The following is a 20,580-nucleotide window of genomic DNA, read 5'->3' on the forward strand; positions in this document are numbered from 1 at the left end:
TGTAGATTGAGAGTAAGATTTTTAATTTTAAAGATAACTTTCCTTTTTGGAAATCATCCACATGTTTTAATAGAGAAATTTTCATTTATAAAATTTCCTTTTGTAACCAACCATGAAGGGAAAAATTATTAGAGAAATTTTTATTTTAAAAATTTCCAGAAACAAATAAGAAAGTTTTAATTTTGTGTTTGAAACTTGCCTTATTTGGAGCATGATAGTGTGGCCGGCCATAACATGGGTTAAAATAAATTTTTAATTAAATTTTCCTTATTAGCCAATGGCAAGGAATATAAGGAGAATTTAATTATAATTAAATTTCCTTATTTGCCAAGACCAAGGAATATAAAAGAGAGGGTAGATGTGTGTCACCTCACAACATATCTTCTATAGTTTCTTCTCTCTTCCTTGGTGTGTGGCCGTGCCCTATTCTTCTCCTCTTCTCTTCTTCTTTAGTGGCTGGTTCATCCCTCTCTTGGAGCTCTTGTTGGTGGCCGGTTCTTGCTAGGAGAAGAAGGAGAGAAAGGAGGCTTTGCTCTTGCATCCCTTGGAGCTTGGTTGGTGGCCGAGAATTGTTATCTCTTGGAGAAAGGTGCTTGGCCGAAACTTGGAGTTAGGAAGAAGGAGGCTTGGTGGATTCTCGTCTCGGTAGATCGTTGCTCACACAACGTCCGAGATAAGAAGAGGAATACAATAGAAGATCAAGAGGTTGTTGCTTACAAAGAAAGGTATAACTAGTAATTGTTTTCCGCATCATACTAGTTTTCTTTATATAGTTTTTGAAATACCAAACATAAGAGGCATATGATTCTAGTTTTCGAATTTGTGATTCGAGTTTGTGTTTTTTTTTTTTTTTCGAATTTGTTATTCGATTGTTCCTTTTGGTTAAACCTATGGTTATATAAGAAAATTAAATATTAGATTTCATTGAAAGACTTTGTTTAGGAAGTGGTGGATGCTTTCATACCCAAGAAGGCCTAGTGTCTCGCCATGTTTAACCTGGAAGTCAATTTCTAAAATTAATATTTAATTGAATTTGTAACATGGGTGGATTTGGATCAATAATGTTAAGCATCGTTTGCGATCCAAGTCTAAACCACTAAGAACAGATAAATTAAATTTGGAATCAATAATGTTAAGTTCCGTTTGCGATTCTTTATTTAATTTCTAAATAACACAATAGGTTGTTAGTAAAGATTCAGGACTTGTACAAAATTTTTGTACATAGGAACCGGTATGATATTCCGCATAGCAACCAACAGTTGGATATATATGAATGGAGGAAGGTGGAAGAAGCATGAAGTTTTCTTGTGAATGGAACTTTAATTCTACATTGGGAGTTTCAAGGTATATTAGTTAGTTTTTATTGATTCACATGCATTGATAATGTGAACAAATGCATTGGGCGAGACTCTCTCACGCGTAGGTGCGCATGGGGTGCAAATCTAGGGCTCGAATTGCACTAAACCATATTGACTCGTGTGCAAGCGTGGCCTGCGCGCGCCAAATGTCAGACCGGTTGGGGCAAAAGAACTAACATTTTGCCACATAAATTTTTTGCTGCTTATTTAAGGGTGTAACAGATGCATTAAATTAAACGCTTCTTTGCTCAGCTGCACGCCCGTTCAGCCTCAGCTCGCTCGGTCGCTCGGTCAGTTCACTCGGTTGCTCACTTAGGTCGTTCGACCGCTCGCCTAGTTCTCCTGGTCACTCGTTCGCTTGCTCGCTCGGCCACTCGGTCACGTGGTCTGTGACTCACCCGTCCGGCTGCTCACTTGCCCGGTCATTCACTTGCCTGATCGCTCGCTCTGTCTGCTTGACCGGTCACTCGCTCAGTCGCTTACTCGGTTTGCTCAACCGCTCGGCCCTTTGCCCGGTTGGACATTAGGCCGACCTGCTTGCTTGGCCGCTCTGATCGCTCGGCCGCTCAACTCGCTTGGATATTGTGTAGTTTACGTCCAACATTTGACAGAAATTAATCTCTGCTGATAGTCTTAGATTATCTATTCAGGTCATCTCAATAAATAAGTTGAATTTAACTTAATGTATTTAAATTTTACTAATTCTAAAATCTCTAGCAACATATTATTTTGTCCAACAAAGGACATAGTGTTTGATTTGCAATTCTGGTATTCATGTGGGAGAATCTTGAAGGTTTCTGAACCACTTGTGAGAGTTTTTTACATTGCACAAAGTGGAGAAAGACCTTCTATGGGATATATATTTGATGCATCAGAAAAGGTAAAGCAAGATATCATTCTGGCATTTGAGAACCAAGAATCTGATTACTTTCCCTACTTGGAAGTCATAGATCATATACGACAAGAATTTCACTGCCCGTTGCATTACGCTGCCTGCTCTCTTAATCCCTCCATTTTCTATAACTCCAAATTTTCAATCACAAATGCCATTCAAAAAGGTTTGCTTGATTGTATTGAGACTCTAGTAACTGACCTAACAGGTCAAGACAATATCACAAAGCATAACTACTTTTATGAAGATCCTGTTGAGGACTTTAGTCAGCCAATGGCTTTAACACAGGTCAGTTTTATAGCTGAATCTATGCTTCCTTGGTCTACTTTGTGCTGGAACAGAGCAAGCACAGCCTTTTCTAATCCAATGATGTTGTACATTAGGTTAACAGTCGCAGCCGACAACAGAGGCCTCATAGATGGTGAATATGACCAGTCATGCATCTCTGGCTACGGTGCCGGAGATTGGATTGATGATCCTGGAATGATCGAGGTGGAAGGCTAACTTGTTAATGTTGTTCCTTCTGATGGATCCTTTGCTGCGATCGATAAGGTGGTCAATACAAATGCCATTCACGCTGTTAATGATGACTGAGACCAAATTGATTTGAAATATGCCATGGCAATTCTGAAAATGACCCAGGCACCAAAAATGCTATCCCAACATTGTTTCATCAAGCACTACAATATAGATAGAGGCCTTATTTTGCCAACAGTCTTGTAAGAGTTTGTTTAAACAATGTATTGGGTTACATGCCTACTGGAGAAAGGTTCTTCATAGTGTTGTAGATCACTTCTCTGGATTAGAAATCGTAGTGGCATACTGTTTGTGGATAGATTGAAGATGAAATTTTGGTTATGATCATTTTCTTGAACGTATCCAGGTGTTTTGTGCACCCAAGTGTGCTACATTGCTGACGTTAAGTACTTTAAGTTATATAATTAGTCATTTTAAAAAATCTTTTAATTATTGTTTGATTATTTTGAATAAATAAAAGTATCATTGAATTTGTAAAGTAAGTTCTATGGAAAAAGTTAGATTAAAATTAATTGTTTTAGATTATTAAGTAATTTTGACCCTTTTAAATTTATTATTATTATTATTATTTTGGAGTAAAGAACGTTTTAAATACGTTTAAGAAGGAGTCGTGACAGTAAACTTTGTCTTTAGAAAGGCAGGGCGTTTTTTTAAGATTTTTTATTTATTTTTTTAAATTTTAAGGTGCGGTTCAGAAACTTTATCTTTATTATTGGATTTAGGAAAAGCCGAATCACCGTCCCAGCGCCGAACCGGTGAACCGGCCGGATTTAGGGTTTACCCTACTAATACGGAGGTTTTGGTTTGCGAGTAATCGTCACCGACGTCGACGCCGCTGCCGCCGCCCTACGTGGTTTCGCTGCCGCCGGCGGTTCAACTCCCTCCTTTCTCTCCTCACTCCGTATTGTTTTGTTTTTTTTTCTGATTCTGTCTTTGCTTTTTCTGTCCGTGTTTTCCACTCTGCTACGACAGAATATAATTGAAGCCCTTCGCTTCTCCACGCCGACCGTTACTTCTTGCCGAGCCCTAGCTTTCTGTAAGACCCGCGAGGCAGCAATTTGACCCCAACCTATCTAATCCGGCGTTCTCGGGACCTGAGCCGTTTTCAAGGTAGGTACCTATCTTCTATCCTTTGTATTGAGTGCCTTCGCATGAAGCGTTAGTCATAGGCGAGTAAATGGTCGTTTTTCCCATCATTGTAGTAACAGGTGAAAATAGCGTGTTCGTTGTGTTGTGTTTGGGTAATGCTATTGGGTGGGATAAGATGGTCAGACATTGAGGTCAGTGGTCGAGTAGATTCATATCTTGTGAACTATGAAGTGTGTTTGTGGGCATGGATTCCTGCTTGAATGACTTATTGTGATGACAACTTTAATGGGTTGGGCTAATGGTGGCTTTGGAGTGTGTGCTATGGTATGAGAATGGCTGTATGATCAATGTACCTAGTTTAGGTGTCATAAAAATGGAGAAGATTGAGTGGTGACCAAGGAGAGAGTTGGCGGTTAAATTGTAGGGTTGAGTTTCAGATCAGTCTAGAATGTTGACTAGGTTTTCCTTACTGTGTGATCAAGGTTGGCTGCGACAAGCTGACTCTTACCAAATTGTCACATACCTTATTGTTCTTTCTATTTGGCTTGTTCTATTACCTTGTCCTCTTGTATCTTCATTATTCTTATATGATACTGTCTTTTTTCGGATGATTTTTTTTAATTGTAGCATCTTATAAAGGGCAGCCCGGTGCACGAAGCTCCCGCTTACGCAGCCTTATCCTGTTTTTTGCAAGTTGTTTCCAGGATTCGAACCCGTGACCTTTTGGTCACATGGCAACAACTTTACTGTTGCACCAAGGCTCCCCTTCTAATTGTAGCATCTTATGATGTGTGTTAATTTTTGCATTCTCATATGCATTGTATCTTGTGTCGTGTAGGTTGTGATTTTAAACTTGTTATAAATATAAGTTTGAAATGATTGATTGTGTGCGTGGGTTTTTGCAGCAGCTGCTGTGATGGGCAAGTCTCAGAAATCTTCCAAGGTAGTGGTGCGTCTACTCTCTTTTTCATTGTGTTTGGTTATTCAGTTTTTTTCTTTTTTATCATTCTATTCTTATCTCTTTATCTCAAATGCAGGATGAGTTAAGTAAAAAAATCTCTAGAGATGTTACTGCAAATGGCTCCACAGAAGGAATCAATGAAAAAGATGACAGATTCCAACCTAGTGATCTTGTGGATTCATTGGAGGATGAGGTGTGGTATCGTTTTCCCACAATTGGTCATCTTTTGCTTTAATTTTTGAAGCTTATAATTGTTTTTGATATTCTTTGAAGTACAGGGATCTCCTTATGACAGTGGAGAGGATGATCAAGATGCTAGTGATTACAAAAGTCATAGTAATGCGGAGGAAAGCGACTCCTCTGAAGATGAGGTAGTCATTTACTTATTTTGTTGAATTTTTTTTGTTGATTTTCATTTTTATATTTTTAGGTGCAGGGATCTCCTTATGACAGTGGAGAGGATGATCAAGATGCTAGTGATTACAAAAGCCTTAGAAGTACGGAGGAAAGCGACTCCTCTGAAGATGAGGTAGTCATTTACTTATTTTGTTGAATTTTTTTGTTGATTTTCATTTGTATATTTTTAGGTGCAGGGATTTTCTTATGACAGTGGAGAGGATGATCAAGATGCTAGTGATTACAAAAGCCATAGAAGTGCGGAGGAAAGCGACTCCTCTGAAGATGAGGTAGTCATTTACTTATTTTGTTGAATTTTGTTGTTGCTTCTTTAGGTATCTTCTGGAGATTTTCATTTTGTATATTTTTAGGTGCCTTCAAGAAATACTGTTGGGGATGTTCCATTGGAGTGGTACAAAGAGGAGGAGCATATCGGGTATGATATTACTGGGAAAAAGATCAAGAAGCGGGCTAGGAAGGACAGGATTGAATCTTTTTTAGCTGGAGTCGATGATGCAAAAAATTGGTCAGCACTTACTTAACGTTGTTCTTTTTGGTTTTGACATCTCTGGTCATGTCTGTCAGAAAAACTATTATTCAACAACTGAATTCAGGAGGAAGATTTATGATGACTACAATGATGAGGAAGTGGAGTTGACGAAGGAGGAGGTTAAAATGATTCATAGAATGTTGAGGGGTAAGACACCACATGCTGGAGTTGATCCATATGCGGTTCGTAATCACACTTCCCATTGTTATTAGCAGATTACTTCCCTTGCCCATTATCATAGCTAACCTAACTTGTATTGGTGTAATGTCTCATAATAAAACAGCCTTATGTTGATTGGTTTGAATGGGAGGACAAAGGGCACCCTCTTTCTAATGCACCAGAGCCAAAGAGGCGGTTCATTCCTTCAAAATGGGAACAGAAGAAGGTATATGGTTTTTTTTGTTTAGTGGTTGAGTGATATAATCTCATGTGCCTACTTGTTTTGGAAAATCATGTTTCCTAATTTATCTTGTAGTTGTTGTAAGTTTCTTGATAACCAACTGTGATTCAGAATCTTAATTTAATTTTTTGGTCTTAATTTATACTTCATGGTTGGATAATATCTTGAATCGCATAGAAGCGTTAACTAGAAAGAAGTTTTAACCTAACTAGGGTTTAAAAGAAAAAGAAATAGGTTTATGCATTATGCTATCAGCCCATTGCATGACATGAATAAGCTGTGCGAATGCCTATGTTCTCGTGCATGTTTGCGATGTTTTTCCTTTAAAAATTGGTAATGTTAATGCTAGTTAATTAACAAACGATTCATGTCCTTACATGCAATTATAAAAAAATTCATAATCCTGCATTCGTTTGCCATATGTTTTATATGATTATGTAACTAAATAACAAATAATGCATGGCTATTTCATATTTAATTAATCATCCAAAGTAAAATCATCCCAAATGTTGACATCCATAAGTAAAATCAGCCTTTCAATCGGCTAATTATATGACTAGGATACTGATTAGGAAAAAGGGTAATCATGCCGTCTATGTTATATATCAGGTAACTGTTTTCTCTTGAAAATTTCTACAAAATGAGACTATTATCTAGTTTTCTCCCTCGTTTATCACTTGTCAGATTTTAGCTAAAATTACTTTTTATTTGAAGTCTGAAGTTCTATTTCAAGTTCACTTGTTGGCAATTGTCCTAATTCATCATATTATAGTTTCGGCAAGTGACTTGCCTACCATAAGGGTTTTATCCAAGGCCCTCTAACTCAGATTTAGATGTGAGAGTAAATGAGTTTAGTGGCTTGTGTTTGTTCTTTATTGTAACAAATATCATATTCGGAGAGCTCTAGTATTTCATTTTACCAATATTTTAGAGTGCAATTTACCATAATGGTTTCATCATAACACATCTCAGTCGTTTCTTCTTATATATAAATATGAAATAAGCTCAACAATGTATGCATGGATATTCCTTTTTTGAATTGAATAAGATTAGTTCTAGGTAGTTAGTTGGTAGCATGCAAGGACTTTAATCTGGGAGACTTGGAACTGGAGAAGGCTCTAACTGGAGAGTTGTGTCATATTACAATATAAGTGTCTTGCACTAGGGTTTGTGATATTGCATGGAGTGCTTTGCACTTGTTCCTTTGGAGAACATAATTTTCTCTGTGTTGGAGTAGATGTCATTTCAATTTGTTTAGACTGACATAGTCTCCTTAATAACTACAATGAACTGTCTGATACTTACAAAATATTGAGTGAGCCTACATAATAATTACAATTCCCCTTTTCACTGTTACATGGGTTTTCTATACCTTTCTTTGTTCCCTATGGCAATAGGTCTAAAAACATCTATGCAGTTTGTTTCTTTTCCCAGTCTGGTGCTATAACCATCTAATGCTTTTCTTAATTATTGTGTAAACATCATAATTTTTTTCATGTGTTTACCATTCTGGTACCAGGTTGTTCGATACATTAGAGCTATTCGAAAAGGGTTTCTTAAGTTTGACAAACCAAAGGAGGAACCTCATGTTTATTTGTTATGGGGTGATGATTCAACTGCAGCTGAAAACAAGAGGCATGGTTTGAGTTATATTCCGGCTCCCAAACCAAAACTGGCAGGTATCATGATTAACTCCACTATGAAAGAGCATTTGTTTTTGTGGAGTCCATATTTTCTCAGAGCAGTTGTGTTGGAGGTTCATTTATGTTCAAAGTATTGTCAAATTTAGTGCATCACATTCATAAATTAAAGTCTGAAAGAATAATTTTTTTATGTTTGTAACATGAATTATGTTTTGCCTTCACTTGCAGGTCATGAAGAATCATATAATCCTTCTGTAGAGTTCATTCCTACTCAGGAGGAGATCAACTCTTACCAGTTAATGCTTGAGGAAGACCGTCCTAAGTTTATTCCTAGAAGGTATTTATAGGTCGTCACTTGTTATGTCATGTTCTGACTGAATCATAATACTGACTTTGGTGCACACTTAACAGGTTCGAATCACTACGGAATGTGCCAGCTTATGAGAATGCAACTAAAGAAACCTTTGACCGATGCCTTGACCTCTATTTATGTCCTAGAACCCGAAAAAAACGTGTATGTGGATCTTTTATTGCTAAAGAATCCATTCTTTTTTTTTTTAAATGTTTATGCACTTCTCCACGTACCTAAATAAGATGGAATGAGCAACGATAATATTCCTAATGATTGTATGGCTTGATATACATAATAACTTTTTCTGAACCTCTGATTCTATGAACACAATCTTTTTTCTTTTTGCAGATTAACATAGATCCAGAATCTCTAAAGCCCAAATTACCTAGTCTGAAAGATTTGAGACCTTATCCCTCTACATGTTATCTTGAGTACAGAGGGCATACAGGCCCTGTGAAGACAATATCAATTGATATATCAGGGCAGTGGATGGCATCTGGTTTGTGATAAAATACCTCTACATTTTTTTGTTTGTTTTATTGTTAGTTCTTTTATTATTCATCTTTTCTTTTCCTTTCTCTCAGTTGTATTAGTACTAATCATTTGCTGTGATGTCTGAAGGTTCATCCGATGGTACAGTGCGTGTTTGGGAGATCGAAACCAGTCGTTGTATTAAAGTTTGGGATGTTGGTGAAGCTGTCAATCATGTAACATGGAACCCATTACCCGAACTTCCTATTCTGTCAATTTCTGTGTAAGCTAGATGCTTTGAAATAGAATTAGCCTTGTTTGTTACAGGTTATTTGCTCCTTTCTAACATGTGTTTACACATGGCTTTACAGAGGGCGTGATGTGCTTATTTTAGATACTAGATTGGCAAATGCAGAGAACCAGGCAAGGGTCAAGGAGTTGCTTCATGTGGAGGAACCACTATTAGAGGAGGATGAGGGTAAGTGTCTGTACTCATCATATCATTTAATTTATGTTCAGATTATTTGACACTAGTTTTTGTGCTTTAGGAAATACCACTCCTGTGGTGAGATGGGTTCGAGATGATAAATATGATGCCATCCGATTAAAGCATCTCAAGGTGAGCTGTGTTCACTGTGTACTAATCTTGGATTTGTTTCATTTTTTTAGAATGGTGCATATGTATCTTTTTAGTACTATTAATCATAAGTGGCAAAATTGGTCAATACAGAATACATATCGCCAAAGTTAGATTGGTGTCAGCAATGGCTGATCTAATATTTTTCTTTTTTGTAAAATTGATGTATCATAAAAATTGAGAGGTTAGGAAATACTAGAGATTCATACAAATTAGATAGAAATTAGCTACAAGTTAATTAAAATATATTAGAAAATTGATAGAATATATTAAAATTTAATCAAATTAAAAGTCAAAATGGATAAGATTGTGTTAAAACTTGGTTTGGCTTAAGATGACTTGGCTAACTTGGTCAATTTAGCCTTCTCCTTTGTCCCAATTTGATTCTTAGAGGACTTACATGGGAAGGAGAGTCTTTGTTGCTCTCTTTAGCCTTATTGCATAAGATTCACAAAGTCAAGCATCACTCATTCAATTTTGTCATCACTTGTTAAATTGAATGCTTTGCCCATCTTTTCTTTTGCTCATTATTGTTCAAGTGAGCTTATTGTGGATTGAGAGGCTATTATAGTGTAAAAGAGAATACAATAATCTTTTTTAATCAATAAGAATTCTAAAACTCTTCCTTTAAATATAAAAACTGATTTGAATCTAATTAGGACATGACTAAATGCTGACATTGAATATTAAGATATAACACTAATAAAATATATATTAGTACTCAAGTGTATTGAGTATTTTTATACATAAAAAAATGATTTTATTATTGGTTATAATCTGCTTTTTTTATTTATTATTTTATATTAATAAATGACATTATTTGTATATTGCTCTACCAAAAATCAAATAAGTATAAATAGATGTTCTTCTTAAGATTTTCGAATATTTGTTGTCATATAAATAATTTTATTATATATTTTCTCATTTTTTTTTTGCATCAACTCTGATTTCACCAATACTACTGATCTGATTCAAAGATACTTAAAATCATTAACTATTCAATCCCGTTGTATGCTATTGATTACCGATTTATGCACATATCTAATTACATAATTCTTGTTGGACCTTAGTCATAAATCTTTGAATAAATTCATTTTACTTGGTAGAATGTATGTCAATCCCTTTCTATTATTCATTCTTTTGGCTTGCTTTGCAGGCTGTGACAACAATTGATTGGCATCGGAAAGGAGACTATTTCACTACTGTGGTTCCTAGTGATATCCTAATTATGCATTTTACTTGGTCTTAGTTTATATGATATTTTCTTCTCTCAGTTTTCATTCTTTCTTTTTGCTCTGATGTACAATCACAAATTGGAAATTTTGAAATATATACAAATATTATGACATTTGTACTTTAGCTGTGGACATAGGTTGCTAACAAAGTGCCTTAAAAAGTCTAGACATAATCTCTCTAGTTTGTATGCTGTAAACTCAGGTTGTCTAAGGTTGCAAAGAGGGAAGTAACTCATATCTGGTCTATGTCTAGATATCATTTGCAAATAATCCTACAGCCAGTGTTAATTGCCGTTTACATTTTATTGTTTTATAAACCTCAAGTATCCCTTGACTTATACATTGCACGTCATACAAGAGCAATATTGATGCACCAACTCTCCAAGAAGCATACACATAGTCCATTTCCGAAGTTGCGTGGTCTTCCAGTCACTGCAGTTTTTCATCCAACACGATCGATGTTCTTCATATCAACCAAGACTCATGTCTGGGTTTATGATCTTCTGAAGCAAAAGGTTGTCAAGAAGCTCGAGACTGGTCTTCAAGAGGTTTCTTCGATTTCAATTCATCCAGGAGGTAATTTTCTTATAGATTTTTCAGCAAAACTTCATGCTAAGGTGGAATTATGAAGAAAAATACTTGAATCCATGAGTTATATTTATGTGACAAAATTTTGTATATATAGGTGATAATGTCATTGTGGGCAGCAAGGAAGGAAAAATGTGCTGGTTTGATATGGACCTTTCATCCAAACCATATAAGACCTTGACGTAAGCTCACTGTTTGTTTGGCTTTCTGTTATTTTTTCCCCTTTAATTCTGCTTCTTACAGTAGACCTTTATATATATAGTTGAGTTTCATAACTTGAACCCTATTGGTCTCATCCAATCGATGATTCTCATTATATTTTATATTTTCTTCAATTTTTCCCCTTGTATCCTTTTTTTTTTCATATTGATGTACCTTAGTATGTACTCTAGTCCCAGCTTCTCTCTGTGTATCTCATTTCACTGTGCATCTTTTACTTGCAAATCTACAGGAGCCACCATATGAAAGATATCACAAATGTCGCGTTTCATCGCTTGTACCCTCTCTTTGCCTCTAGTTCAGAAGACTGCACTGCTTATGTGTTCCACGGAATGGTATACTCTGATCTTAATCAGAATCCTCTCATTGTCCCATTGAAAATTTTGCGTGGGCATAACAGTTCTAAAGGCAGAGGTCGGTTGTGTTGCAACTTTTGTTATTTTCCTTTTCCTTAATTTTCTTGTTCCCCGTCTGGATTAGGAAACTATTATCTCCCCAATTCGCAAATAAAAGTTACCATTACATGCTGATGTTCAAACTAAACATTGCGTCAACTTATTGATTGGACAGGTGTGCTCGATTGCAAATTCCATCCGAGGCAGCCATGGTTATTCACTGCCGGAGCAGATTCTATCATTAAACTGTATTGCCACTAAGATCAAAATTCTCCATGAGACTCTGAAGAAACTCTAGGGGATAAGATATTGACAAGGATAGCAAATTCATGTTCTTTGCCGAGTATACTATGAAATCTTTAGGTTAGTTTTGCTGTCAGTTTTTTTTAATTTTTTTTTGGAAACTACCCATAAATTCTAAATTAATTAATTTGTGATTTGTAAGAAAAAGGTCACTAAAGATGTGAGTATCAAGCTATATCCTTTTGTTGCGGCTTCTAATATACTGTTGGATATGAGAATTTATTTTCGTTTGCTGCACAATTTTTCACACAAAGAATGGAGAATATTGATAAAAAAAAAGTCATTACTAGCATCATATTTATAAATTTTTTTGTCTTTTCTGCTAAACAAAGGAGTTTGGCCGTTAGCCTTATTTTTCTTGGAGTGATCAGCTCGATAAAACTAACGTCTTCATATTCAATAAGATGTCGTAGATTGCTAAATGCCTTTAAAAAAAAAGAAGCAAAAAACAAAAAGGCAATTAAAATTTTACAAATCATTAAAAGGATTTTTTCAAGGATTTTTAAAAAAAATAAAAAGAGAGTGATTGCCCAAATTTTTTTTGATATTCTTATTTAAAAATAAAAAATAAAATCACTATTAATGAGATACTCTTGATTTTTTATAAAAAAAATTTGATTATTTATAAAACTTGATATGCTCTTTTAATGTTTGCCCAAAAACACATTCAATTTAAACTGCGGGAGAATCTCGCAATGTTTCATAGTCAAAGGTCCTTTTAGCTGTTTTCCATGTGTAAGGGTTCCTTCAAAAGGCAAATTCTGTATAAACTGTCAACTATTTAAGAAAGCCCATGTACCTTTTTATTCTATAAAAATTAAGAACTTTCCATTCCAGAAGATCAATATGTTTCCCTAGAAATACTTTTTACTAAGAAAAAACAATCGTTCGCGAAGAAAAAAAAGGCATCAACACAGAGAATCTTTATCCTTTTGAAATACTTGATAAAAAAAATGCAAATTTTATACAGTTGATCGACTTGATATGGGAGCAAGTTTGGGACATATTCCCATGCATTTGCTGGGATGAAATGGAATGGAATAAAATTTAATTTATTCCTTATACGGCATCATTTTAATATTTAGACTAACTTTAATGAAATAACTCAATCTAAGAAATAAATCATTCTATTTCATCAATTCTATTGTTTAAGAGGTGAAACTTCTTATTTCACTTTTATTAAATATAACCCGTTTACTAAATCATCATTTGAAAAATAAAAATAAATAAACTAAGCCAAGTGGATCATACATTCAGTTTAGGCGACTTAAGTGGATTTGTCATCGAATGATTGAATATCCTGAACCAATCAAACGCACCAAAAACATATCAAATTGATTAGAAAAAAAAAGACCAAAATGAAATCATCGAAGTAACCATTTGAAATGCTTTATAATGAGCTGAATTCCTGTAAGCACTACAGTTTTATATATGCTCTAGACAAAAGAAAAGTTTCAATACATCTCTATATATTCTAACCTTCCAAGAGTATTCCCCACAACATGTCAATGCTATCTAAAAGATTGTTTACTATACAGGATTTGATATTGAGCAATTAAAGAGCTAAGAATATCAGATAGGATAAATGAAAGGGTTCGATCATTATGGTCGGCAAAAGAAACACTAGCTGTACACATTGCAAGTCAAAAAGGAGAGAGGTTCCACTTTCTTTCGCTTGTCATTTCTTAAAGCAGAGGAAACGAATAAGCAGGAAAGAAGAAAAGCAAAATGGAGGGGAAAAGGAGAGGTACCAGAAAAGTGCACAAGTTCCCACCGATCGATCTTTCCATCCTCTGGCCCGGTAGAAAAGCATGCTTTAGAACCACCTTGAACATTTAATGGGGGAAAAAGAATCGCATTAGCCAGTTCAACTGTCAACAAGATCCAATCAATAATCAAAATGTCGGCCAAGAATCAACAAAACCAACTTAATTGATCTAAGTTTTTTCATTTTTCTTCCAATTTGGTTCCATTCCATTGATCGAACAATTGGGCAAATCCTAGCAGTTAATGCACCTTGGGCCTTACCAAAGATGCAAAAGAGAGAAGTAATGCAGGATTGTCTTTTCACTTTGCTTACCAACTTGTTAAGAGAAAAGATGCACACAGTGATCATAAGAGGCAAAAGGCTGACTTGAGTTTGTTAAAGATATAAAGAAGAGGGACCCCTTCTCGTTTCTCACCCTTTTGAGTTTTGTAGAGAGGAAATAATAAGGGAAGATGCAACCAACTCAAATTCAAAAGATGAAGGAAGAAGCCATCACACCTTAATCGGCATGCCGAGCTCCGCCATCAATTTCGTCTGAGTCAAAAGCCTCATTTTCAGCCTCTTGCATAATCCTGGGACTAAGCATATCATCTTGAAAGATAAGATTAGCTAAAACAAAAATTAGTCAAACAAAATGAAGGTGGTGAAACTTTACAATTCTTATTGAGCATTGTGTACATACAAAGGTCTGCGTATTTTAATTTTTATCACAGATACGATAAGGATGCTAATAACTCAGATGCTTCACTTAAGCCATCTAAAAAAAAGACTTCCTTGAACTCTAACTAGCACCATATTGCCAGGCGACTAGATGGTTGTTTACAAATGAAGAGGAAGTGATGGATCAGCTTTAGCCATTTACTCTCATCAATCACTGCATACAATAAGGAAACAAAGAAACAGTTAGATTTGAACCCCAAAACCAAGTAAAATGTTCATACAACAATAACAATAAAAAGAAAACAGCTAAGCCAAGGCAAGGCAAGGCAAGCCAACCCTTTTCAAGGCAGAGCCACTATTGCAAACAAAATGAAACTAAAAAGGCATAGCAGAAAACAATCAAGGTCTTTTTCTTTCAACTTCCACAATCGAGGTTTAATGATCATAGTTTCATAATTATGAAAAATCGCTCCCACGAAGAAGTAAAACTTTTCTGATGTTTTAATTCAATCAGACATCTCAGCAAAGTGAAGTAAAAGTAGTCTAACACTAAGTGGGCCAAACTCATAAAATACATTTCATAATCCCTGTCAACCTGTTTAGTAAAGTTTCAGGTCAACATAAGTGCTCTGGAGTATTTTTTTCCCCGCTTTTGGTGGCTATTACTTCAAAATGCAGCTAACTTCGCTTTCAGCAACATAGCTTGTTATTATCTTCATATAATGGGCCAAAAATATATAATAAAATGATTGCGTCATATTCAAGTATTTGTTTGATACGAACAGAACTAATATTGCAGATTATACACTAGTTCCATCTCCAAGTCATACGAGGTTTAGCAATTTATCAAATCTAGTCTGCATCCCTCATTAAAAATAACTTCTTTTACTTATCCATCACTATATTGATCAAGATGATTCGTGAACATATCCTTACCTCATACATTTGCTTCTCCACCAAAACCTTTGGCAACTGGCTGCAACTAAGAATAGAACACTCAATCTCGAAATATGACACTATCACAGAGTTTGAGCAGGGGCTGAAGGCAGTGTGGGGAGAATTTCCGTGCGAAGAGGTATGAGTAAGTGGAATTTGACTTCCTCAGCAACTTAATTAGATCCCCGGATATCTCAAGCGGCCGGTAGGTGTGTGGGTGACCTCCGACACTGTCTGTCCAGTTCACTCTGGTTAATGTGTAACGAGTGCATCCCTCGGGGTCCTGCATACCAAGAAGGGTAGGGAAGTAGTGCTCCTCAGGGTAACAAGAATCTTCTCTTGATTTGAGACAAGGCATCTTAAACTTCTTCCACAGCCGGCGGTCGCGCACGATCATCAAGGCGTGCCGCCTTGCCAGGATAAAGAACTGCGAGCCAACACGGAACTGGTCGAACGACACTTCCGGGAGCATCACGTCATCTCCGCGAGCGACGTATCGGTTCCACAGCCCCGGTTCACCTGAAAGGATCTCGATAAAGCTCAGATGTCGGCGACGAAGCACGCCTTCAGCGTTGGCAGGCTTCAAGGTACCAGGGTCCGAGAGAACGGCATGGTAGGTGAAGCGGAAGGAATGGAGAGGGATGCAATGCTGGGAGATGAGAGCGAAGAAGGCGTTAGCTGGGTCGTCGACCAGAGCGGCCGCAAGGAGGCGGCGCGCCGCAGAGATGAGCGTCGGCGATCCTCGCTGCGTGGCCTTGGCCGGTATGAATCGGTCGCGGAAAGAGGGCGTCGGCGTGAGCAGAAGGCGGGAGGAAGGGTCGGCGTGGATGTACACGTTAAACAGACGCTCGTGCCCGCGGAAGAATCGCTCCCAGAGAGGCGCGAAGGAGAGATCAGAGTTCGTGAGGAACATGAACGCGATCTTGGGCGGCGAGGTAGCGCGTCGTCGCAGCCCGCCACCCCCGCCACCATCAGCGGATGCGAGAGTGGCGCGACGGAAGAGCGCAAGGTCATCTATCTCGTCGCGGTCCGGGATGCTCGGCAGCGTCTTCGGAGGCAAAATCCGAGGGGCCAAAACGAAGAGCACGGGCACCGAAACCAGCAGAAAGAATGAGACCAGAAATGGCGACGAGGGAATCATCCTCCGTTCATGGCCCTGCTCCCAAATCCGGTACAAAACCTTCATCATCACAAGCAGCAAGCCACTGCCCCAAAGACCAATACTTTAGGGTTCTAAGCAAACATCCAGAACCCAGGATCCAGATCGTCGACCAAATTGCGAATGCAAGGTACCGATCGATCACTCCCTCTCCCAATTTCTCAGTTTCAACAGCAAATCCGGAGTTCGCCGCTCATCGACGGATCAAACTACGAGATTCGGTGGGCTGAAGCGGGGAAGGAGAAAAGCGGATGGAACGAAGAAGAGTGGATGGATTTGGGGTTTCTTGTCACTTTCTTCATCTCTCAACAATTTACCAGTTTACTCCTCTCATTTTCCGGAACTCTTGACTTTATAATCCAAGAAAAATTGATACTGCTCCCACATTTTCAACAGCAGCCCCTTTAATTACCCGCGACGACATTGGTTAAAATAATACAAGGTCGTCGGGCCCCACGTAAGATGACGAAAAGGTAGGTGAACAATAAATGGTTCGAGGGGCTCGACGAACACTACTTTATAAGTAAATGTGTATGCGAACGGAAGCACGAAATCGACTACTTCAAACCGTTGGATTCGAGATCGAACGGTGTGCAAGTGGCCGCGTAGATTTTTATAATTATTTGCAGAGACACCTGGCGGAAGATCCGAAGTCGAATGCGAGGAGGGAGCAGATCGGAGGTGAGTTGGGTCTGACGCCACATCACATGAGACACCGCACAATTAATATCGCGATAAATGATATGTTTAATATTTTTTATTATTAATATTAATATTAATATTATTATTATCATTATCATTATCATAATCATAAAAAGTGTTTACTATCTGTTAGCTGAGTTAACTTATGAGCAGAAGCTCGATTCAATTTGATGATTTTATCTCCATTGAAAATTCTTCAATAAAATATTTTGATCAATCAAATAGTAATTATAGTGCAGATCACTGTCTCTCTTTAAGCCTTTCCTGCAATAATCTTTAAAGAAAAGATGTGAATGATTAGTTATCTTTTTAAACGAAGGGTAATATTAATAATAATGGAGCTCAAGAGGGTTTCTTTGAGGAAGAGTATAATTAACGAAATTGTTTGATTGACGATAATGCAAATAAAAGAAATAATTACAAATTTTGCAGACATCAAGAAAACTAGCGGATTAGTTTTGCTCAATTGAGATTAATAAAAGATGTTTACGTATCGTCCCTGTTAACTGACGGCGTGACCGTTATCGTTATGGTTACCGTCGGTAACTGTCAATGCCCGTCGTCGTCTGTCTGCGACGGGCTCCGCCAGAATCCGGCGTTGTGAAACAGGGGCCACATCTCCTTTTCCACCTCTGTGATCTCATCCGCCGGCGTCGTCTCCGCCGTTGCCCCGTCTGCCCCGATCGCCGCCGCGCCCTCCGACACGGCCTCGCCGGACCTCGCGCTGTGCTTCTTGGCCTCCTTCCTCTTCCTGGCCCGTTCTTTCCGCTTCGCCCGTGCCTTACTCACCAGGCGGCAGAGCGCCGCCGGGACCCGCACCGAGGCCGTCAGCAGGATGTCCAGCAGCACGGCGGGGCCGCAGCAGCACACGGCTGCGCAGTCCGCCGCCGCGTTGCCGGCCACCTCGCCACACCGCGGCCTCGAATTACGCCCGTTAGAAATCGCAGTCCGCCGCTCCGCGACCTCCATCAGCGCTGCCTCCGTTTCCACAGGCGGCGTCGAAGCCGGCAGAGGCGGCGACGGGCTGCGCCGCGTCTTGTCGCGCCCCATCGACCAGCGCGCCTCTCCTCGGCCTCTTCCTCTTTTTCTTTTTTTCTTTAAGGAAATCTCGATCAAGCTCTGGAATCGTTCTCGGAACGGACGACCGCGGAGAAGGTGGCGGCCACAGCGAGGTAATCGCCGAGGAAACACTACCGGCCGTCGCTTTTTACAGCTACACGATTTGACCCGTTCCGAGGATCCGATGGGAAATTAATTATTATCCGCATTTTTATCAGCGCCTTTGTAGGAGCACTCCTTTCGCTCTGTTATTATTTTACCATTAGATTTTAATCGTTTTAAATTCATTAATTATCTAAAAATAATCAGAATCAGCATAAAAAAATTCACCGTGATGATATGATCGATTTAGTTTGACTTGTTCAAGAAGGCACCAATCAGCTTCGATCACCAAAATCTACTCCACAAACTCCATTTTTAAATCTCTCCCTGTCCTTCTCAACGGCATTTGGTATCGATTAGCTGTTGCTTCCTCATCAAGAGTCATGCCATGGCCGACGGACGGCCCTCAAATGGCGGGCGCTGCCAATGGAAATCCCTCCCCTGCGTTGACTTCACACCGTGTTTCTGTCATCTTGTTTAATTTTGGAAGTTGAATCGTAATAAAGCAACGCCCAATCCAACCGCCATTATTGGCTTCGTCAAATCTCGAACCGCCGCCCATGACGCCTCCTCCTCCGAGGGCGGCTGCGGCCGACCGCCGCTGGCCGTCAGTCGACGACGACTCGCGCAAGATACACAAGAGCAGCAAGCGGAAGCCGCCGGTAGTCATCTACATGGTCTCGCCCGAGGTCATCCACGTGGAGGCCAGCGAGTTCATGGCCCTGGTTCAGCGCCTCACCGGCCCCCTCTCCGCAGCCGGCGACGGCCCGTCCGCCAGCGTCAGCCGCCAGGTGTTGCCACTGAGGGTCAAAGCGGTGAGGGAGTTGACCCGGAGGCCTCCGACGGTTGCGCAGACGCCGGTCACCTCTTCCGGCGCCTCCGAAACGCTCTTCTTCCACGACTTGAGTCCGCCGTCGAGCTACGCGGTGCGGAAGGATGAGCAGCAGATGGCGACGCCGCATGGTTGGTTGCAACACGGGGAGTCCTCCTCGTGAACCGGCGGTCGGACCCGACCGGCGGAGGGCCATTGATGGCATTAGTGGCGGAGCATCAACATTTAGATTTCTAGATTTCTGTTCAATTAATTCACCTGTTAATTAATTTCCTTCCACTAGTTTGTGAATCTGCTCGTGGTTTTATTTCACATGTAAATATTCAAATCAAATGATCTTCTTTTGTGGTTTCGGGAGTGGAATTTTCGGAGGATGTTTTGATTTCCATTCTAATAATGTTCTAGTTTGAGAATTTTAGGCCTATAACACAAGCTTTATTATTATAATTCATTTTAGAAAAAAAAACAAAAAAAACTAGTGGAAGAAGAAGGAAAAAATGTCAACGTATGTTACATCCCAGCAAGGATGGTCACATTACAAAGACATTTGACTATTCTATATTATTACATTTGTTTCGGCCAAATATCGCCGGCGTGATACTTTTCGGAGATCATCTGTAAGGAGGATGAGATGATTTGAAAAACACTTCAATAGACAATTAAAATGACATTGGGGAGATATCTTGGTAGACAATGGCGGAGCCAGGATTTGTAGTCCACCCGAGTTACAAATGTCCTCCAAAGGAATACCCGGGCTAGAGATTCCTTTGCTCTATTTGGAAATGGAAAAATCAATACAATTAAAGGGTAAAATTTAATACAATTTTAACCGGGTCCCCGGGCTATAGCCCGGGTAGTCTAAAGCCGGGCTCCGCCATTGTTGGTAGATCACTTTGACGATGAAGTTAGGATTTGCTTGGGGTGTCAAACTAAATGAAAAAGAATGAGAAGAAAGATGTTTGCTTTATCAACGCGTCCCTCGTGTTTTCTGATGGTGACAAACTTATTAAAAATTATTTTAAAACTTATTAAAAATTATTAAAAATTATTAAAAATCATTTTAAAATTTATTAACAATCATTTTAAAACTTATTAAAAAATATTTTAAAACTTATTAAAAAAACATTTTAAAACTTATTAAAAATTATTTTAAAAATTATTAAAAAACATTTTAAAACTTATTAAAAATCATTTTAAAACTTATTAAAAATTATTTTAAAACTTATTAAAAATCATTTTAAAAATTATTAAAAAACATTTTAAAACTTATTAAAAATCATTTTAAAACTTATTAAAAATTATTTTAAAACTTATTAAAAATCATTTTAATAAGTCC

The 20,580-nt window shown here is 38.3% G+C and overlaps 3 protein-coding genes across 11 annotated transcripts; 1 reads left to right on the plus strand and 2 right to left on the minus strand.

Moving 5' to 3' along the window:
- The first annotated feature begins 3,514 nt into the window (after positions 1–3,514).
- LOC122005518 (ribosome biogenesis protein BOP1 homolog) lies at positions 3,515–12,201 on the plus strand. Of its 9 annotated transcripts, none has more exons than XM_042560558.1 (22): positions 3,515–3,658; positions 3,760–3,897; positions 4,782–4,825; positions 4,914–5,030; positions 5,116–5,208; positions 5,268–5,366; positions 5,425–5,523; positions 5,605–5,759; positions 5,848–5,965; positions 6,067–6,168; positions 7,703–7,862; positions 8,055–8,163; positions 8,238–8,340; positions 8,527–8,677; positions 8,800–8,932; positions 9,021–9,127; positions 9,198–9,268; positions 10,443–10,503; positions 10,870–11,097; positions 11,207–11,291; positions 11,561–11,742; positions 11,899–12,201. In XM_042560558.1, exons 3-22 carry the CDS (start codon positions 4,793–4,795, stop codon positions 11,982–11,984), a joined length of 2,292 nt encoding a protein of 763 aa, XP_042416492.1. In that variant the 5' UTR covers positions 3,515–3,658; positions 3,760–3,897; positions 4,782–4,792; the 3' UTR covers positions 11,985–12,201. The 9 variants fall into 9 exon arrangements, with proteins under 9 accessions (XP_042416492.1, XP_042416498.1, XP_042416497.1 ...); XM_042560564.1 differs by having other exon boundaries at positions 5,431–5,523; XM_042560563.1 differs by having other exon boundaries at positions 5,274–5,366.
- A 2,234-nt stretch (positions 12,202–14,435) lies between these two features.
- On the minus strand, positions 14,436–16,875 carry LOC122005520 (glycosyltransferase BC10-like). Its single transcript, XM_042560568.1, has 2 exons — positions 15,391–16,875; positions 14,436–14,668 (listed from the first exon to the last, which is right to left on the minus strand). Exon 1 carries the CDS (start codon positions 16,577–16,579, stop codon positions 15,452–15,454), a length of 1,128 nt encoding a protein of 375 aa, XP_042416502.1. The 5' UTR covers positions 16,580–16,875; the 3' UTR covers positions 14,436–14,668; positions 15,391–15,451.
- Positions 16,876–17,800: 925 nt separating this feature from the next.
- LOC122004239 lies at positions 17,801–18,301 on the minus strand. Its single transcript, XM_042559161.1, has one exon. It carries the CDS (start codon positions 18,299–18,301, stop codon positions 17,801–17,803), a length of 501 nt encoding a protein of 166 aa, XP_042415095.1.
- Between the last annotated feature and the right edge of the window lie 2,279 nt (positions 18,302–20,580).

The sequence above is a fragment of the Zingiber officinale genome, chromosome 7B, assembly GCF_018446385.1.
Source record: "Zingiber officinale cultivar Zhangliang chromosome 7B, Zo_v1.1, whole genome shotgun sequence".
NCBI classification, from domain to species: domain Eukaryota; kingdom Viridiplantae; phylum Streptophyta; class Magnoliopsida; order Zingiberales; family Zingiberaceae; genus Zingiber; species Zingiber officinale.